Genomic DNA, 16,587 nt, shown 5'->3' on the forward strand with positions numbered 1-16,587 from the left:
TCAAATATTTTTAAAAAGCTTTTTTTACTTAAGCATTTTTCTTTTATTTATCTTTATGTTCTAAAATAACAACATTGTAAAACAAATGTAAAATAACAGCTGTTACATGTTACATTTCTGTAATTTAGCGTTTGTTGTTCTACAGTAAACAGTAAAAAAAATTAAAATTACAGATTTTTTTGCAGTGTACACAAATCGAATACATTAAAGGAACTTTACATTTAAAAAAATAACTCATTGGATGAACTCAATTTAATTGAGTGCAGGATTTACATCCAATAAATTAGTTTTAAATAAATTAGCACCAACTAAAAAAATATATTTTAAATCGTCACCTTAGAATTATAAGGTTCTATTTGCGTTCTAAATGATTTTGAGATATTGAGCTTCAAAGTTTTTGCATTCCATATAAACAATATGTGTGTAACAGCTGTCTTTCATACATTAACATGACAGAGACCCTAAGGGTTCTCTAAATGTAAATTTTCAAAGTTCTCTTACATTTGCAAATTGGAGTAAAAAAAAACACTGTAAATGCAGATAGAACCTTCTAATTCTGAAAAGTCATTTTCCACTTGGAATTATAGGGTTCTATCTGGCAGATCATTAATTGAAGCATAGATTTTTCAAGAAATACAATCAAAAAATATATAAGTTGGTGTTATAACAATATGTTGATGCTTGAAAAAGTAAAATTTTTGCTCTCTATAACATTTATTTAATGTTTTAGGATGAATATTTTTTCTTGTTCAAATTAAGCATACAAGGCTGTGCTAAATATTTTTTCCAGTGCAGCTGTTAATTTTATCTAATTTATATGTTAATATTTATAAAATGTTATGCTTTATATAAATTATGTTTATTGTATTATATGCCCAATGAATTAAATTAAGTATTTGCCCTTCAAGGCTTAATATTATATTTAAAGACTTTAAAAGAAACAGACGATGACCAAGTGAGTTTAATAAACACTGAAAAGTGTTTCACTGACTATATGTAAACAAATAAATATATTTCACATTTAATAAATATTTTTTTAATCATACATCCATCGTTTTTCAACAATGTAAAATTTAACATTTCATCTTAATGTCGGTGACGCGGTAACGCAATGGGTAGCATGACTGCCTCACAGCAAGAAGGTCGCTGATTCGAACCTCGGCTGGGTCAGTTGGCATTTCTGTGTGGAGTTTGCATGTTCTCTCCGTGTTGGTGTGGGTTTCCCCCGCAAGTCGAAAGACATGCTGTAAAGGTAAATTTTCCATCGTGTATTTGTGTGAATGAGTGTGTATGGGTGTTTCCCAGTGATGGGTTGCAGCTGGAAGGGCATCCGCTGCATAAAACATATGCTGGATAAGTTGGCAGTTCATTCCACTGTGGTGACCCCAGATTAATAAAAGGGACTAAGCCGAAAAGAAAATGAAGGAATGAATCTCAATGTCAAGAAATGCATCTAAATCATAACATTTGCACACATCTCAATTTTGTGTGGTGCGGAATTAATTAGCTGACTCTGACTTTGTGTGATTTTGTCTTTCTGGTGTTTCCCGCTGTCAATGGAGCAGTCCGGTGAAATGACAAAGAAAGCTGATCCTGATTGGTCCTCGTGCGTGCATTAAAAATGCCTATTGGCTCACAGAAAGAACCCTATAGAGCCAAGCTAGAGCTCAACTTTGAAAAACCCTATTTGTTTGTCTTAATGTAAACAACTCATACAAAAAAATCATATAATGTAAATAAGTTGTCATATAAAAAGAATATGTGAATAACTCAATTTTGACAAAAATGTCAGCAAGAACCTCATAATTCTAAGGTGACTGAATAATATTTACACAATTAAACGAAATTGAGTTGGTCCAACAAGATTTTATAAAAGAAAAGTATAAATACCTTTGTATTTTTATTTAACTTAAACTCAAAAGTCTGATAATATCATGTATGTCTATTATGCGTCTTACATTTCGAAGTCTCTTAGTTTTAGATAAAGTTTTCCTAAATAAACTAAAAGAAACTTACAAATACAGTTGATTGAGATTGATTGATTTGCTCACTGATCAAAGCAACTATCTGCAGTTTTGCTAATTAAGCTGACAACACCCAAAGCATGGGTGCTTCTGCAAGGTGCTATTCTCAACACTAAAAGCATTACATGAAAATCTTCTAAATCTTCAAACTGAAGTGAAGATTAAACTCTAACAAGTCTTTATATTAACTTTAAACAAATTTTGTTTTTTGGTTTAGGGTAGGAAAACGAATAAGCGACTTTAAAATTCATTATGCACATGTAGGAGGTGCTGAATTGCTCTTTTTCCTCTGATTGGTCAACCAAATCTGAGCTTGTGACGTTGTGCTCTAAATAATAGTCCGCTCAGGTTTTTAATTATTATTATTTAATTATATATAAACTAAGTTTACATACTCTATCAATTGATCAGTTAGCAGGCCTACATTGCAGGCCAGATGAGTACACTCAGTCTCTACCTGTGATCATGGCTGTTGATCAGTGAGATTCCAGCTGTGAAGACAATGGCACATTCACTAACAAAGTTCTTCATACTTAAAGTGACACTGGAATGATAAACACACGCATTCTTTCAACCACAATTACACATCAAACTTACTTGTGGCCGATGCTGTTCCCGCTCCCTCCCCAAGCTACTACAAGCTTCTCGTCCACTGCTCCAAACCAGTGTCCAATCTTTAGAGAGAGAGAGAGAAAGACCATTTAACACTAATCATCATCACAAACACACACACACTTACACACAGCTCTCCTCTTGGGTTGCGACGGAGACTGTCACAGCCCTGATCCTGACACAGCGGGGTCATTGTGTGAACTGTCACTTGAGGTCAGAAGGCATTTGGTTGGATTGTTGTGTTAAACTAAATCCACTTTGATTTAGCTTCATGCACATCTTAAAGTCTTAAAAAATGAATTCTTTATGAAGCAATTATGATTATTTATTGGTTATGTGTAGGCCTACACGGAATCTGCGAGCGCAGAATTCTGCAGATTTCCACAGAATTTTAACCCATCGTTGATTCTGGTTATTTACTTGAGTAAATGTGTGTTCATTTATATTTATTCAGTTTTTAAATAAATTTCAGAATTATTATTGACTAATATGAAAATGTTCATATGAATTATTTACAATACAGTTTATAAAGTAATATTTTCTGTCTTTTAGTAGATATATTATATGAGAGACTTGCTTTGCTTACCAAATAAAGTGGATCTAATTTGATTTACATTGTAAACATTAAATAAAAAGTTAAAAAGGTATTATTTTTTATTTCATATATTTAGGTTGTTACGATACTCCCAAAATCATTGCGCATAAATCCGCAGATTTTTAACAAAATTCTCTGCAGAAATAGCAAAAAATGTATGCATATTCTGTTATGTGTTTGCCCTAGTTATGTGGTATGTTTAAGACTGATAAGCAGGGAGTGACAGAACCTGAAGACTAAATTTGCTATTTTTGTACAGAATTTTGTAAAAATACTACTACTACTACTACTACTACTACTACTACTACTATTACAAATAATAATAAAAACAAATGATAATAATAATAATAATAATAATAATAATAATAATAATAATAATAATAATAATAATAAATCTGCAGTATTATGCTGAATGATTTTAAGAAAAGAAACTAAAAAAAACAATATATCTTATTAACTTTTACTTAAGTTTTATAATTCAAATTCACTTGTTTGTAAAAGATCCATTAAACACATACACCCACTAAAAGAAAAATAGTATTGTGCATAAATCATCTAAACATTTGTGTATTATTCAATTATGTTAGTGAATAAATATTTTACACAAATTTGAATATGTAAATAAATAGACAATAATCTGTGGAATTTTTGTATTAATACGTAAATTTGGATGTGGATTTCTGAGGAAAAATCTAGTAAATCTATTATCTATTAATCTTCCATAAACTATGATTTCATTACATAAATATCAGCAATGCACATTTCAATGTTCTTCAGGCTCGTAGTTTCAATACATTTTTCGAATGCAATTTTGGCGATTAACGTTTTAATTAACTGATGGATTGGGACAATATTTACTTTTTTATATTAAATGTTTATATTGTAATATTTTTGTATATGAGCAGACAGCAATGGTAAAGTGCAGAGATTTCAAAATAAAGGTCCCTTTACATTTCATATCTGTTTCATGTTTGTTGAATTTTAGATTGTATTTTAGATTTTTATAGCTACAGCTCAATAATCTGTTTATTAAAGTTAAGCACATTTTATATTTAAGCTGCAATCAAATGTTCATAAAGTTCATAAGATTGATGAAGTTTCATGAACTTTGTGTTATCTCTTAGCTCAATTAAATAAACATAAGACCATAGCACTGCAATAATGTGGAGTAGATTGCATTTTTAATGTTATGGATCAGGTTTAAAAAGAAATAAAAAAAATAAAAATATCAGTGTGTGACAGTTTAAAATAGGCCTAAAAGTACCAAAAACATTTACTGTTTAAGACAATTTAAAGCAGAATTTACAGTTGAAGTAAGAATTTTTAGCCCCCCTGAATTATTAGCCCCCCTGAATTATTAGCCCCGCTGTTTATTTTTTTCCCCAATTTCTGTTAAATAGAGAGAAGATTTTTTTCAGCACATTTCTAAACATAGTTTTAATAACCCATTTCTAATAACTGATTTATTTTATCTTTGCCATGATGACAGTAAATATTATTTTACTAGATATTTTTAAGACACTTCTATACAGCTTAAAGTGACATTTACAAGGGTCAACTAGGTTAATCAAGTTAACTAGGCAGGTTAGAGTAATTAGGCAAGTTATTGTATAACGATGGTTTGTTCTGTAGAAAAAAAAAGCTTAAAGAGGCTAATAATTTTGACCTTAAAATGGTTTTTAAAAAATTAAAAGCTGCTTTTATTCCAGACGAAATAAAACAAAAAGAAGAAAAATTATTTTCTCCAAAAGAAAAAATATTATCAGACATACTGTGAAAATTTCTTTGCTCTGTTAAACATCAGGGCAACGCAGTGGCGCAGTAGGTAGTGCTGTTGCCTCACAGCAAGAAGGTCGCTAGTTTGAGCCTCGGCTGGGTCAGTTGGCATTTCTGTGTGGAGTTTCATGTGGTGCTCCGGTTTCCCCCACAGTCCAAAGACATGTGGTACAGGTGAATTGGGAAGGCTAAATTTTCTGTAGTGTGTGAGTGAGTGTGTATGGATGTTTCCCAGAGATGGGTTGCGGCTGGAAGGGCATCCGCTGCGTAAAACATGTGCTGGATAAGTTGGTGGTTCATTCCGCTGTGGGGACCCCAGATTAATAAAGGGACTAAGCCGAAAAGAAAATGAACCCCAAAGGGGGTTAATAATTCTGATTTCAACTGTATATCTGATTATATCAACTCTATCTCTAATTAATAACTGAATACAAGAAAACATTTTTGCTATGCTGACATTTAAAGTATTTAATTATATTTTTATAAAAATATTAGATATTATAACAAAATAACTTACGATAACGGTCCAAAAACTAGTACACCCAAATTTGTATGTTATAGAAAAATATTAAATACAAATTCAAAAAGGAGAAAAAAAAAAAAAAAAAAAAAAAAATTTTGTAGGTTGTATATTTTTTGCTATATTTTGCTTGAACTTCATTGTATTATCTATTAGTTTTTAAATATGTTTGGTGACTAAAATATTATTTGAATAAAGATATATCTATCTTTATTGGTTTAATAAATCTGTTTAAATCCACCAAAATACATTGAGAAATAGATCAAAAATATTTATTTTCAAAATGGGGTGTACTCAGTTAGGCTGAGCAGTGTATGTAGGTTGAGTCCAAGTCCTTAACCAGTACATTTTGGGGGGGATTGGAAATATTTAATAATGTCTAGACATCTTAATGTATGTGACTTATTTTTTAAATCTTTCACATTACACTTGACATCGAGTGTACAATACTGTGTAAAAATACTCAATTTCAATTGTCAAATTCATTCATAATTGGGCTCAAATCCAGACTTCTACATATTTAATTGGTGTGATGAGCCATGAAAAATATTTCTCAGCCTATACTGAAAGAAAATTGCAACAGTTTATACACATAAATTGTAAATTTGTAAATTAATTATAAAGAATTTACAATTAAAAAAAAAATCTATTAAAGTGCAATCCTGAAGTATAGGTAATACGACTGAAATTGCATTTTCTTGTAAGAAAAAAAAAAAAAAAAAAAAAAAAAAACTGCAATACTCTTTGCAAAAAATAATTTTATAGTGTAAACATGGGACTGATGTCAGAGAGAACATCCAAGAATTTGACTCCCAGACAAGTAAGAAGACAAAAGAACATTTGTGGACCCTTGCACTTCAAGCTGGAGAGAGTGCTATGAATTTTACATGACCGATAAAAATAGTGCGACCAACATACATGTTGAATTAGGTTGGATTCTCAAGGGATTGTGCACTTTTGCGAGCTTCAGTGCATCTCTGTGCATTTCTTCAATTTTGTTAACATAAACTAAAGTCAAAGTGTGTCTGAAATATTCTGAGCATCCAAACTATTGCACCAAAAATAAAAAATAAAGCACAACCAAATTTATAATCAAATATGCATCAATTCAATTTTGCATGCACCAGCTATTATGAATGTCTCTGTGAAAAGACAGACTGGAAACAGGCCATTCCCACAGTCTGCACTGGTAACATCTCAAGAAATGCTTGATAATTAGTGAACTTGATGGAGCGCACACACACTCATCTCTCTCAACAAAGAGCACAGAACATTGCCCTGCAAACACACATTGAAACACTCACACACACGCGCGCGCATACACACTGGCATGAGTATGTAGGTCAGTTTGCATGATGAAGTGCCCTGCAAATAAGAGGATTACACTGATTGTGCCAAGTGTTACAGCAAAACAAATAATGTAATAGCAATAACAATTCATCATGGTATCACCATGTTAAGTCAAAGATCATTCAATTAAAAATGAGCATCTATCATTTTTATTTGTGTTATTTAGGCCTCATTTTTTCCTGTTGATTTATGGGTAAAGGTTATAACAAGTGTACAAAAGATTTGTGAGGAAAAAATATCAACTAAAAGTTACAATTAAAGTAAAACATTTTTAGAAAATTTAGGCATAAAATCAAATGCCAGATTTGTTTTTGTTTTTTGTTTTTTTGCCATTGTTGACATTTGATATTGGGTCTATGCTCTTTATTTATTCTGATAAAAAACGGTTAGGATAAACTTATATAAATGGTATGTTTTCATTTGTGAATGTACAATTTATTTCATTATATGCTGCTGACTTTGAGTGTTAAAAATAACAAAAACGAAAAGCTAAAACACTCAATTCTGCAACAATCATTTGTCAAGATCAAATGAATGGAATTTATGGGGAGTATAATGCAATAAGTATTTAATTAAACGGGTCAATTTAATAAAAATTATGAGACAAAGATTAGAGTTCCAATCTAAACTTTCCTCGCATCAGCAATTAACTGAAGCCACGCCCTTTCGGAACCCCAAATCTTTTGCGTAATGACGTAAAGGGATTCCCCGGTCACCTCCCAAGGAAATGTTTACACGGGCAGATGTCCAGGGTTCGAGTGGGAGGACACGGCGTAGAACTAAACGAGATATTTTAAAGCCATAGTATTCAACAGACCTCACAAATAAGCAACTGTTTGTTTATTCATGTGTTTATTTATTGCACTGTATAACAATTTTCAACTGTCAGCTGCTTTTACAATAACACACTTGGGGCCGACTGAAGAATAAATACGCAAGGGCATCCACCGCGTCCCCTTTCTACAGTTGTTTGACATACACGGACAAAACTGAGGAAACAATTGCTGATGTATTCGATTATGACTAATTAATGAACAAGTTGCACGACATTTGCCAATTTAATCATGTTTTAAATTCCCAAAGGACATTTTTGTTCAAGCTCCGCTTCATCAAAACTGCAGAGCGGGACGTTCGACCCGGTACGACAATTAGAAACAAATCATTATCAGCAGAGCAAGGCGAACTAAATCTATTTCTATCAATTAATAACTATAATATGTATTTGCTAACAATATTCTTTTCACGAGCGCGGCCATTTTTGTTATTTATTCAAAGCGCAAGCGTAACTTGTATCACCTGAACCTTGTGACAGGACACTGGACAGATGAGGACAGACTCTTTCATAAGTGACTGATCCTGCATCAGTGACCGAACCTGGTGCCATCCAAACACTCGCACACATTGCGCGTGCACATACAATTCACGCACACTAAAAATGGACAGCTGGGGGCTGGACTTCCGAAAGCAAAGTCATTTCAACCCAAAAGTGGATTCCCCCAGCACAAACATTTGCACTTTTAAATGAAACATAACTTGCTCCGAATTACTTTGCAAATGATATGATCTCTGCGCTCACCTGGGTTGTCTCGAGTCCGCTCCAGTCGTCCCGGTCAGATATTCAAAGCTTTCGGTAGTCGTGGGTCCCGTGGCTAACTATTCGGACACACACAATGCCAATCAAACGATAAGTCTCGCCTTTTAAGTGACGTTAATGCGAGTAGGACCAATCAGAACGCGCGCTGGATTTACGCCTCGCCCTCTCGTGGCAGATTAATACTTTTTAACAATGGACTGTGAAGGTCGAGGGATGCGTGTGGGTGTGTTGTTTATTAAACGCGAACACATAAAGTTTATCTTTGAGGATAAACATTGTTTGTTATATTAAAAATCACATTACCCAATTGATTAAACTCTCACGGCTGAACAAAAGAAAAATGCTAGTACTTTTGTTTGTTTTGTTCTACCCCCATGCCCTCACAAAATTTGCATTGTATTTAACAAGCAAATTGAATGCTACCGAGCTCATTTTATGTCTCTTCTGATTTTTATGAGGAAGTTGGTATGAAAAGTTCTACAGTACCGTGTATGATTTTTAATAATTCGTAAAAGCAGGCAACATAAAATGAGCAAAACTAAATGGGAGAGCTTTATGAAAATGAACAAGCAAGATACAAACACAAGAGGGCGCGCTTTCTACAAAATGTCTAGCATGTTCTGGTGAAGGTGTCAGTTAAATAAGGGTTTGTGTCAGTTAAAGCATTATGGACACAGGAGGCTGTTTATTTTTATGGACAAAGTACTCAGCCTATTTTATTTATATATTATAAATGTTTTATTACAACTGGAAAGGTATCTCTTGCAATCAACAAGTGTATGAGATTCAAATTTCTCAGTAAGCTTCAAAAAACGTGTAATGCTAACAGACAGAACCCTAAAATAAATGATCACAACTGACATTGCATGAAAAATTCGTACGTGTATATTTTAAAAACAATAATATTACTATATGCAAAATCTAATACTTGTATCTATTCCATTTTCTTTAAATACTTAAAGTAAAACTACTTTGATCTAACACCAAGGATTGCCTCTCTATTTTCTATTCTTTTTTTTTTTGTAAACTTATTCTGATCTACTTTGCATAAGCTACTGGATTAAAACAACTAGGAATTATAATATTATGTACATATTTTTGTTCTTCTGTTGCTTTGATTTCTTTCCTCATTTTTAATTCACTTCTGATGAAAGCATTTGCAAGATAGTTGTAAATTAATAATGTAAATTAAACCACTATCAATACTATTGTTATATGACATAGACTTGCACTAGCAGTTTGTGTGTGGACAGTTTATCGCGAACTGACCATCTCCAAGACCCTAAAAAACAATTATCAAGAGCAGTTCAAATAAAAAATATCACAGTAGATAAGATTACATGGTAATTATATAATTACAACACAGCGTTTGCAATCTGAAAATTGCGCCAACTCATATGATGTTTTCAGAAATGCTAGTATTCATCAAGTATATAAGGTAAACATTTTTACCAGTAACTTAAGCTACAAAAATAAATATTTAATTAAAGAGAAATAGTTGACAGCTGGCACAAGCATTTCCATGTGCTAGGATTGATTTTGATGGTGGGCCAGTCCTAAAAACTCCTTGTGGCTTTTCACTTATTAGATCTGATTGACAAAATGTCAATATATAGAATGTATTTCTCTAAACATCATACATCCCTGTTATCTAATATGTGAAATACAATACCACGGATAGTAATACTGCATGTCAGAATATGTTCAAGCATTTTTCATTCATTTTCCTATACAATAATTTATTATTTATTTACAGTACAATTAATGCATTAATGTAAAATTATTTAAAATATACATTTTTAAAAACACTACTAACAGAGTTGACATTTTTCAACCATTTCACTGAATTAGCTTTAGATGCTAAGCTCAAACCAGACACCACATGGCATGTCTAAAAAAGATGCAGTTTAATTATATTGTTGTTTTTAAAAAAAAAAGCGAACCAGAAATTTACTGATATATTACCAGAGTTGAAAAATATCCTACACATTTTGTACAAATTAATGAGAGATGAATAATAACATGCCTCAATGCCTTCCAGAGTTTCCCCCCAGATGAAGTGACATCACTTGAAACATGTCACATGCTTTTTCTATAAGTGCTTTACAGATTGTTATGCCTTTCTAAATAACTGATTTAACAGAGTTGACCAGGTCATAAGGACAAACACAAAATGTATTTTTATTATTACTGAAGTTACAAATAGTACAGAAAATACAAGGGTTGGACAATGAAACTAAAATGCCTGGTTTTAGACCACATAAGTTTATTAGTATGGTGTAGGGCAGGCATGGGCAAACTCGATCCTGGAGGGCCGGTGTCCCTGCAGACTTTTGCTCCAACACTAATCAAACACACCTGAACACCCTAATTAGTGTCTTCAAGATCACTAGAAAGCTACAAGCAGGTGTGTTTGATTAGGGTTGGTGCAAAACTATGCAGGGACACCGGCCCTCCAGGATCGAGTTTGCCCATGCCTGGTGTAGGGCCTCCTTTTGAGGCCAGTACACTATTACATTGTCTTGGGAATGACAGATACAAGTCCTGCACAGTGACCGGATGGATTTTAAGCCATTCTTCTTGAGGAATAGTAGTCAGGTCCCTACATGTTGCTGGTGGAGGAAAACATTTCCTCAATCACTCCTTCAAAACACCCCAAAGTGGCTCAGTAATATTTATTCTGGTCCATGGCAGTGATGCACCCATCTAGCACAAGTATTGGGCCTATATTGGCAATGCCATGATATTGCAGCCCAAACCATCATTGATCCACCCCCGTCTTTCACTCCGAGCATACAACAGTCTGGGTGGTACACTTCTTTTGGGCTTCTCCCCACTGTAACTCTCCCGGAAAAAGACAGTGGGAAAGACAGTATAGGTGGACTCATCAGAGAACAATACATGTTTCACATTGTCCACAGCAAAAGCTGATTTTTGCACCATTGAAACGCATGTTTGGCAATGGCAAGGGTGACCAAAGGTTTGGCTATAGCAGCCCGGCCATGTAAATTGGTCCTGTGGAGCTTCTGACTAACATTTTTGGTGGAGTTGAGGTGCACATTTAATTCTGCAGTGAGCTGGGGAGCTGTGGTTTAATGCTTTTTAGATACAATCTGGGTTAGCACCCAGACATCCCTTTCAGAAAGATTCCTCTTTCATCCACAGTTACTGCTGACATTCCCCTGGAGACCATGGCTCTTGATACATCCAACCCAGGCTCTTTCTGATTACATACCCCTATATACAATTCTGGAAAGCACCAAATACGTCTCGTTTTTTGCAGTTATTGTTTTCGCGAATCCACCAGAGGTCACTGTGTATGCTTTTTCAGATCTCAAAATTGATTCAGATCTCTGCTGTCGACTGACCGACTTACTGACTGACCAACCGACCGATCCCCCACCCTCTACCTTCCCTAAACCCAATAAATAATGTTTTAAAAAGCACAGATTGACCCGCCCACCTCTTCCTTAAACCTAATTGTTTTTAAAAAGCAATCCAGAAAAAGAAAAGCCCCCTGATTTTTATCACTTTTCCAGATTTTACCACATTCTTACCCTGCTTTTTACTTGTTTGTTTTATTTTTTTAGCTTTTGTTTTTATCTTACCTGCTTTCTGGAAACATTTTTTTTTACCAGACTTGAACCCCGTTTTCATGGTCAACTCTGCGTCTCAAGTCTGCCGACGTACATGTCGAGCTACCGGATAAACTGGTAACAGCAGAAAAGCCAAGATAAGCGGTCAACTGATAAGTGAGAAAAGGAACAGTGTCATACCACCCTATAGCATTCATTTTAAAGATGAAATACAGCCATACGTAGTTCTGGCTACATAATTCACGATCTCCAGAAATGTATATAGGGCAACATTTTGAGACTAAGCCTATGTTGGATACATCACAAAGAATTGCTGTCTTGGTCACAGATTCCCCAGCAAGCCATGCATCAACAATTTGTTCTCTTTTGATCGCTGATATGCCACCAACAGTGTTTGTGCGCATTGCAATATTTTAAGCAAAACTGTGCTTTTACTCTGCTAGTTAAACCTTCACACTCTGCTCTCGGTGGAATGTGCAATCAATGAAGAGTGGCCACCAGGCTAAATACTAAATTGGCTAGTGATTCAGTTTCATTGTCCAACCCCTAGATGTTTCATTCAAATATTTGCCTTAGTAAACACCTTTTTGATTTAATTTTATCATGACTGCTGAATGTAAGATTCAGGAGGTGGAGACAGTCAAAATCATTATAGTGGGACTCTTTATAGGTTAATATTTTCAAGACAAATTTCCCTAAATACACATACAAGCATTGTTTTTAGACAAAAAAATTTTTTATATCATCTGTATTAATATTCAAATCTGTTTCATATTTTGAATAAAATATAACAAAAGGTTTATGTTGGATATGCAAAAAAAAATAATAATAATAAAAATAAAGCTGCAATTCTAGAATCACCCTATACTTTTTATAAATCCTAAAATACCTAACACAATCTATTGCCTTTGCTCAGGTTCTTCAGTACACACCTGATCGACCATTTACCTGACACCATAAAAAGTGTCTGTATATATATTAGCAGGAGAACAACAGCATGTTAACGGTACAGAAATGGTGTTCACAAAGGGAAGTTGAGGAGAGCGCACAGGAAACAGGAAATTCGAAGCATCTGGAATACAGTACATGACCTAGACCAAAGTAAATGGCATAAAGTGGCCACCGGGGAAAGAGATATACGTGACAAGTAGAATCTGACAAAACTGAAGGTATAAAACATTGAAGAAGACAATAAAACATTGAAGCCACGAAAAGCAAACATTTGCATATGATGTGGATCCGCTCTTACATTTTTAATGCTTCCAACGTCACATTTTCGTCACCTTCGAAATGAATGCAAATGCTTTTGTACGTCATTAATTATTATTTTTCTAAATATATCTGTTTCTAACCATCTTGTCCAAAATATGTTAACAATTTTGCCACTGAGGTTTGTCTGATTTAATAGGATTATAAGATTTTGATAACTTTTAGTTGTTTGATAATGATAATGTCTTTAGCACATAACAAATCAATGTCATTGATAAAAACATAATCTAGGCCTTTATGTTATGTTAAACCATTGAACAGCATCAAACTTTATATCTAAATCAAATGTTTAACCTTGGTATCAAGCAGTGTATAGATTTATAAAAGAATACACTATGTGAAGCTCTGGATATGTTGACTCACATGACTTTATCAGGAGCAAAAGACAGCAAACAATGACGACTCTTTGAAATATAGTGATCTTTATTAGCACTGTTGTACTGTACAGTAATTAATGTTCTCCTTTGCTAATTGGGATTACAATGGACACAACACGCATACACACAGTGAGTCTCTGTACAACTGCCTTGTTGAACTGAATCTTCGATGAGCCTAGAAAGAGAGCACATTGACGTACTTGTACAGACTTTATGGTGTAATGTGTTATTTGAACATTCTGCGGTATTTTCACTATCCCGATGATGACTGTGGTGCTTCACAGCGAGTTGTTTATGCAGAACATTTCAGTTTTATGAGATCTGGTGGCCAAAATTGTTAACAGGACAACACATGGACATCACAGAGTCGACAAGATCACCATGCCAAATGATCCTCATATCTGTGAATAAACAGCAAAAATTATATTAATTACACACTCTGCTTTAAACTACTTATTTAAAATTAGCTAAAACAATACAATTGCTTATTTTTTTATGTTCAATCCACTTAAATGTGTTAAGTTAACTTAATCGGTTTGTGTCGGGACAATATGAGTGAATTGTGTGGAACCCTGCATTTTTTTTACAGTGATATATAGGATGAACAGCAGTCATTGTAAGGAATGACAAATATAACACTATGAAAAATTATAATACCAGTAACCTTAAGTCATATAGGAAGCGTACCTGGTCTGGGGGCGGGACTCTGTTTCACCAATCAGAAGGTCTGAAATTAAGGTGTCAGCACTTGACCTTTTCCCATACCTGCAAATAGAACAAGAGTCAACTTACAAAATAATACTGGAGGAAAAAATCCTTTGTGATTACTTTAAGATTTTGGCTCATGTAAGTCTGTTTATTGTGTATGGCTCTTACTGACTTTTGCTGGTAAAAAGATTATTTACACAAAAAATAAGAATCATTTACTCAATATGTTAAAATCTATGTGAGTTTCTTTCTTCTGTTAAATACAAAAGAAGATATTTTGAAGAATGTGCGTTGCTGGCAGCCATTTACTTCTATAGTAGGAAGACATGTCTATTGAAGTATATGGCTGGCAGTAAACAGCATTTTTTATAACATCTTTTTTTGTGAAACTTCATGAGGTAGAATAAATGAGTTCATTTTCATGTTTTCCAACTTTCCCTTTAACAGTATAATACTGTAGCTTAATTGCATGTAGAAATATATACCCATACCACCCTTTAACAGTTTAATACTGTAGCTTAATTACATGTAGAAATATATACCCATACCACCTTTATACCAAAGTCACAATTTCAGGTTTCTTAATTTTGTTACACTTGAGATCCATGTTCTCAATTTTCCAAAAAAAATCCGTGTTGAAATCTTTCTAGCTGTCTAAACATCTAAAGAAACAATTGTTGATTTCCTATCGTCGGTAATTAATTAAAGAAGGAAATTCACCAATTCATATTTGTAAGTACAAAACACATCCTGCTGTTTCAACTCGTGAGAGAAACATGTTTAAAGAGCCGCGTAGGGCGCAGTTAATTAGAAACTCGGTGGGGTTTTATCTAAAGGATTAATACTGTGCTTCTGAAAAGAAAGAAACTGCACTCTAATGGCTTTCCTGTCAACAGCTGCTGCAGCGCCACTTTAGAACATTTAAAATGCTAAAACAGCAGAACGGGCTACGTTCAAAATAAATTCACTGCATTTTGAAAACAGAAAAACTTGAGGAAGAATTTGAGACTGCACTGATATTACAAACGAGGAGCTTACCTCTGCCTTGTTATGAGGTTGATGTAGTGTCTTAGTGCTGAATAATACTTGGCGAGCTCCTCCGCAGGTGCGTCCTCTCCCGGGTTGTCGGGCTTTGTTGGATACCCTTCAGTGAGAGTTCCCAAGCAGACGAACAAGAGAAACGCGCACGCTGCCCAGCTCATCCACATCTTCATGTTTGGATTCATCTGCAATTAAACGAAGCAAACGTTTAAGCCAATGCGCAAATTAGTGTTCTAAAAGAGTTTTGTGTATATATATATATAAACTATAAACTCAGTTAAATTATAGTGTGCAAAAATCTACAAATTTATCTTAAAACTTTCTTAAAATATTGAAGCAATTTCAATAAAATAAAGTTTCCAAACAAAGTAAAATAATATTTGAAATGTTAAACTTACCGGTGAATGAGGTCTTGGAATTCTTTGAGGTCTTGATTGGAACAGTTGCTCTATGGGTGTCGACTTCCCAGATTTTCTGCATTCGGGTCGTGCGTCTTCTGGTTTTATACCTGTACTGCTCGTGCCATAAAGAGCAGAGCCCACGCGCAATTGCGCGCGACTCTTTTGATGCGCGCGAGCCCGCGTCACGGATTAAATCCTCTGTCATCAGTGCATGAAAACGCACTTGTTTGGTCTTTATTTGAATGTGTGGGTGGTTATAGAGGGACGCTATTTCAAATTAAACAAAAGCAACTAAGAGTCATGATCTAAAAGTGTCAGTTTTATCCACCTGCTCCACCTTTTAAACTTCAAACTTTTTCTGATGTTCTTTCCGAAAACATAGCGTCTACGTGTATTCTGACTCTGATAATGTTGTTTACAAATGAACGAGTGTCGTATGACGTCATGTATTTTGCATTTTATTTATGAATTTACTGCTTGAAGAAAGCTTTATAGCTCAGATGCTGTTCTTTCATAACTAAAGAGTTTACATTTAACCTTATTGAGGCACTTGAATCAAATGTTCTTTGCAGTGGCAACATATATAAAAATAGGAATAAAGTTATTACATGAATGTGTGTTTAACCTTTCAAATACTTTCATGAAAAAAGTCTCAGGCTTATAAAACCTACCACAGACTTACAGGTGTCTGTAATTTCTTAAATTATTGCGGAACACTTTTACT

At 34.0% G+C, this 16,587-nt stretch overlaps 2 protein-coding genes across 3 annotated transcripts in view; both read right to left on the reverse strand.

Moving 5' to 3' along the window:
* The window catches only part of pals2b (protein associated with LIN7 2, MAGUK p55 family member b), a 47,627-nt gene extending 39,090 nt beyond the window's left edge, over positions 1 to 8,537 (reverse strand). The window contains exons 1-3 of one of the 2 annotated variants that reach the window (XM_056480434.1): positions 8,454 to 8,537; positions 2,622 to 2,698; positions 2,482 to 2,515 (exon numbers count right to left, since the gene is read on the reverse strand). In XM_056480434.1, the coding sequence (XP_056336409.1) occupies positions 2,482 to 2,491 (10 nt within the window). In that variant the 5' untranslated portion in view covers positions 2,492 to 2,515; positions 2,622 to 2,698; positions 8,454 to 8,537. The remainder of the gene's footprint in view (positions 1 to 2,481; positions 2,516 to 2,621; positions 2,699 to 8,453) is intronic. The other variant, XM_056480435.1, reaches the window with a different exon arrangement.
* Positions 8,538 to 13,760: 5,223 nt separating this feature from the next.
* npy (neuropeptide Y) lies at positions 13,761 to 15,955 on the reverse strand. The gene is made up of 4 exons (XM_056479953.1): positions 15,861 to 15,955; positions 15,460 to 15,647; positions 14,401 to 14,478; positions 13,761 to 14,114 (listed from the first exon to the last, which is right to left on the reverse strand). The coding sequence occupies exons 2-4, from the start codon at positions 15,645 to 15,647 to the stop codon at positions 14,090 to 14,092; spliced, it is 291 nt and encodes a 96-aa protein (XP_056335928.1). The 5' UTR covers positions 15,861 to 15,955; the 3' UTR covers positions 13,761 to 14,089.
* Positions 15,956 to 16,587: the final 632 nt, after the last annotated feature.

This window comes from Danio aesculapii, chromosome 19, assembly GCF_903798145.1.
Source record: "Danio aesculapii chromosome 19, fDanAes4.1, whole genome shotgun sequence".
In the NCBI taxonomy this organism is placed as follows: Eukaryota; Metazoa; Chordata; class Actinopteri; order Cypriniformes; family Danionidae; genus Danio; species Danio aesculapii.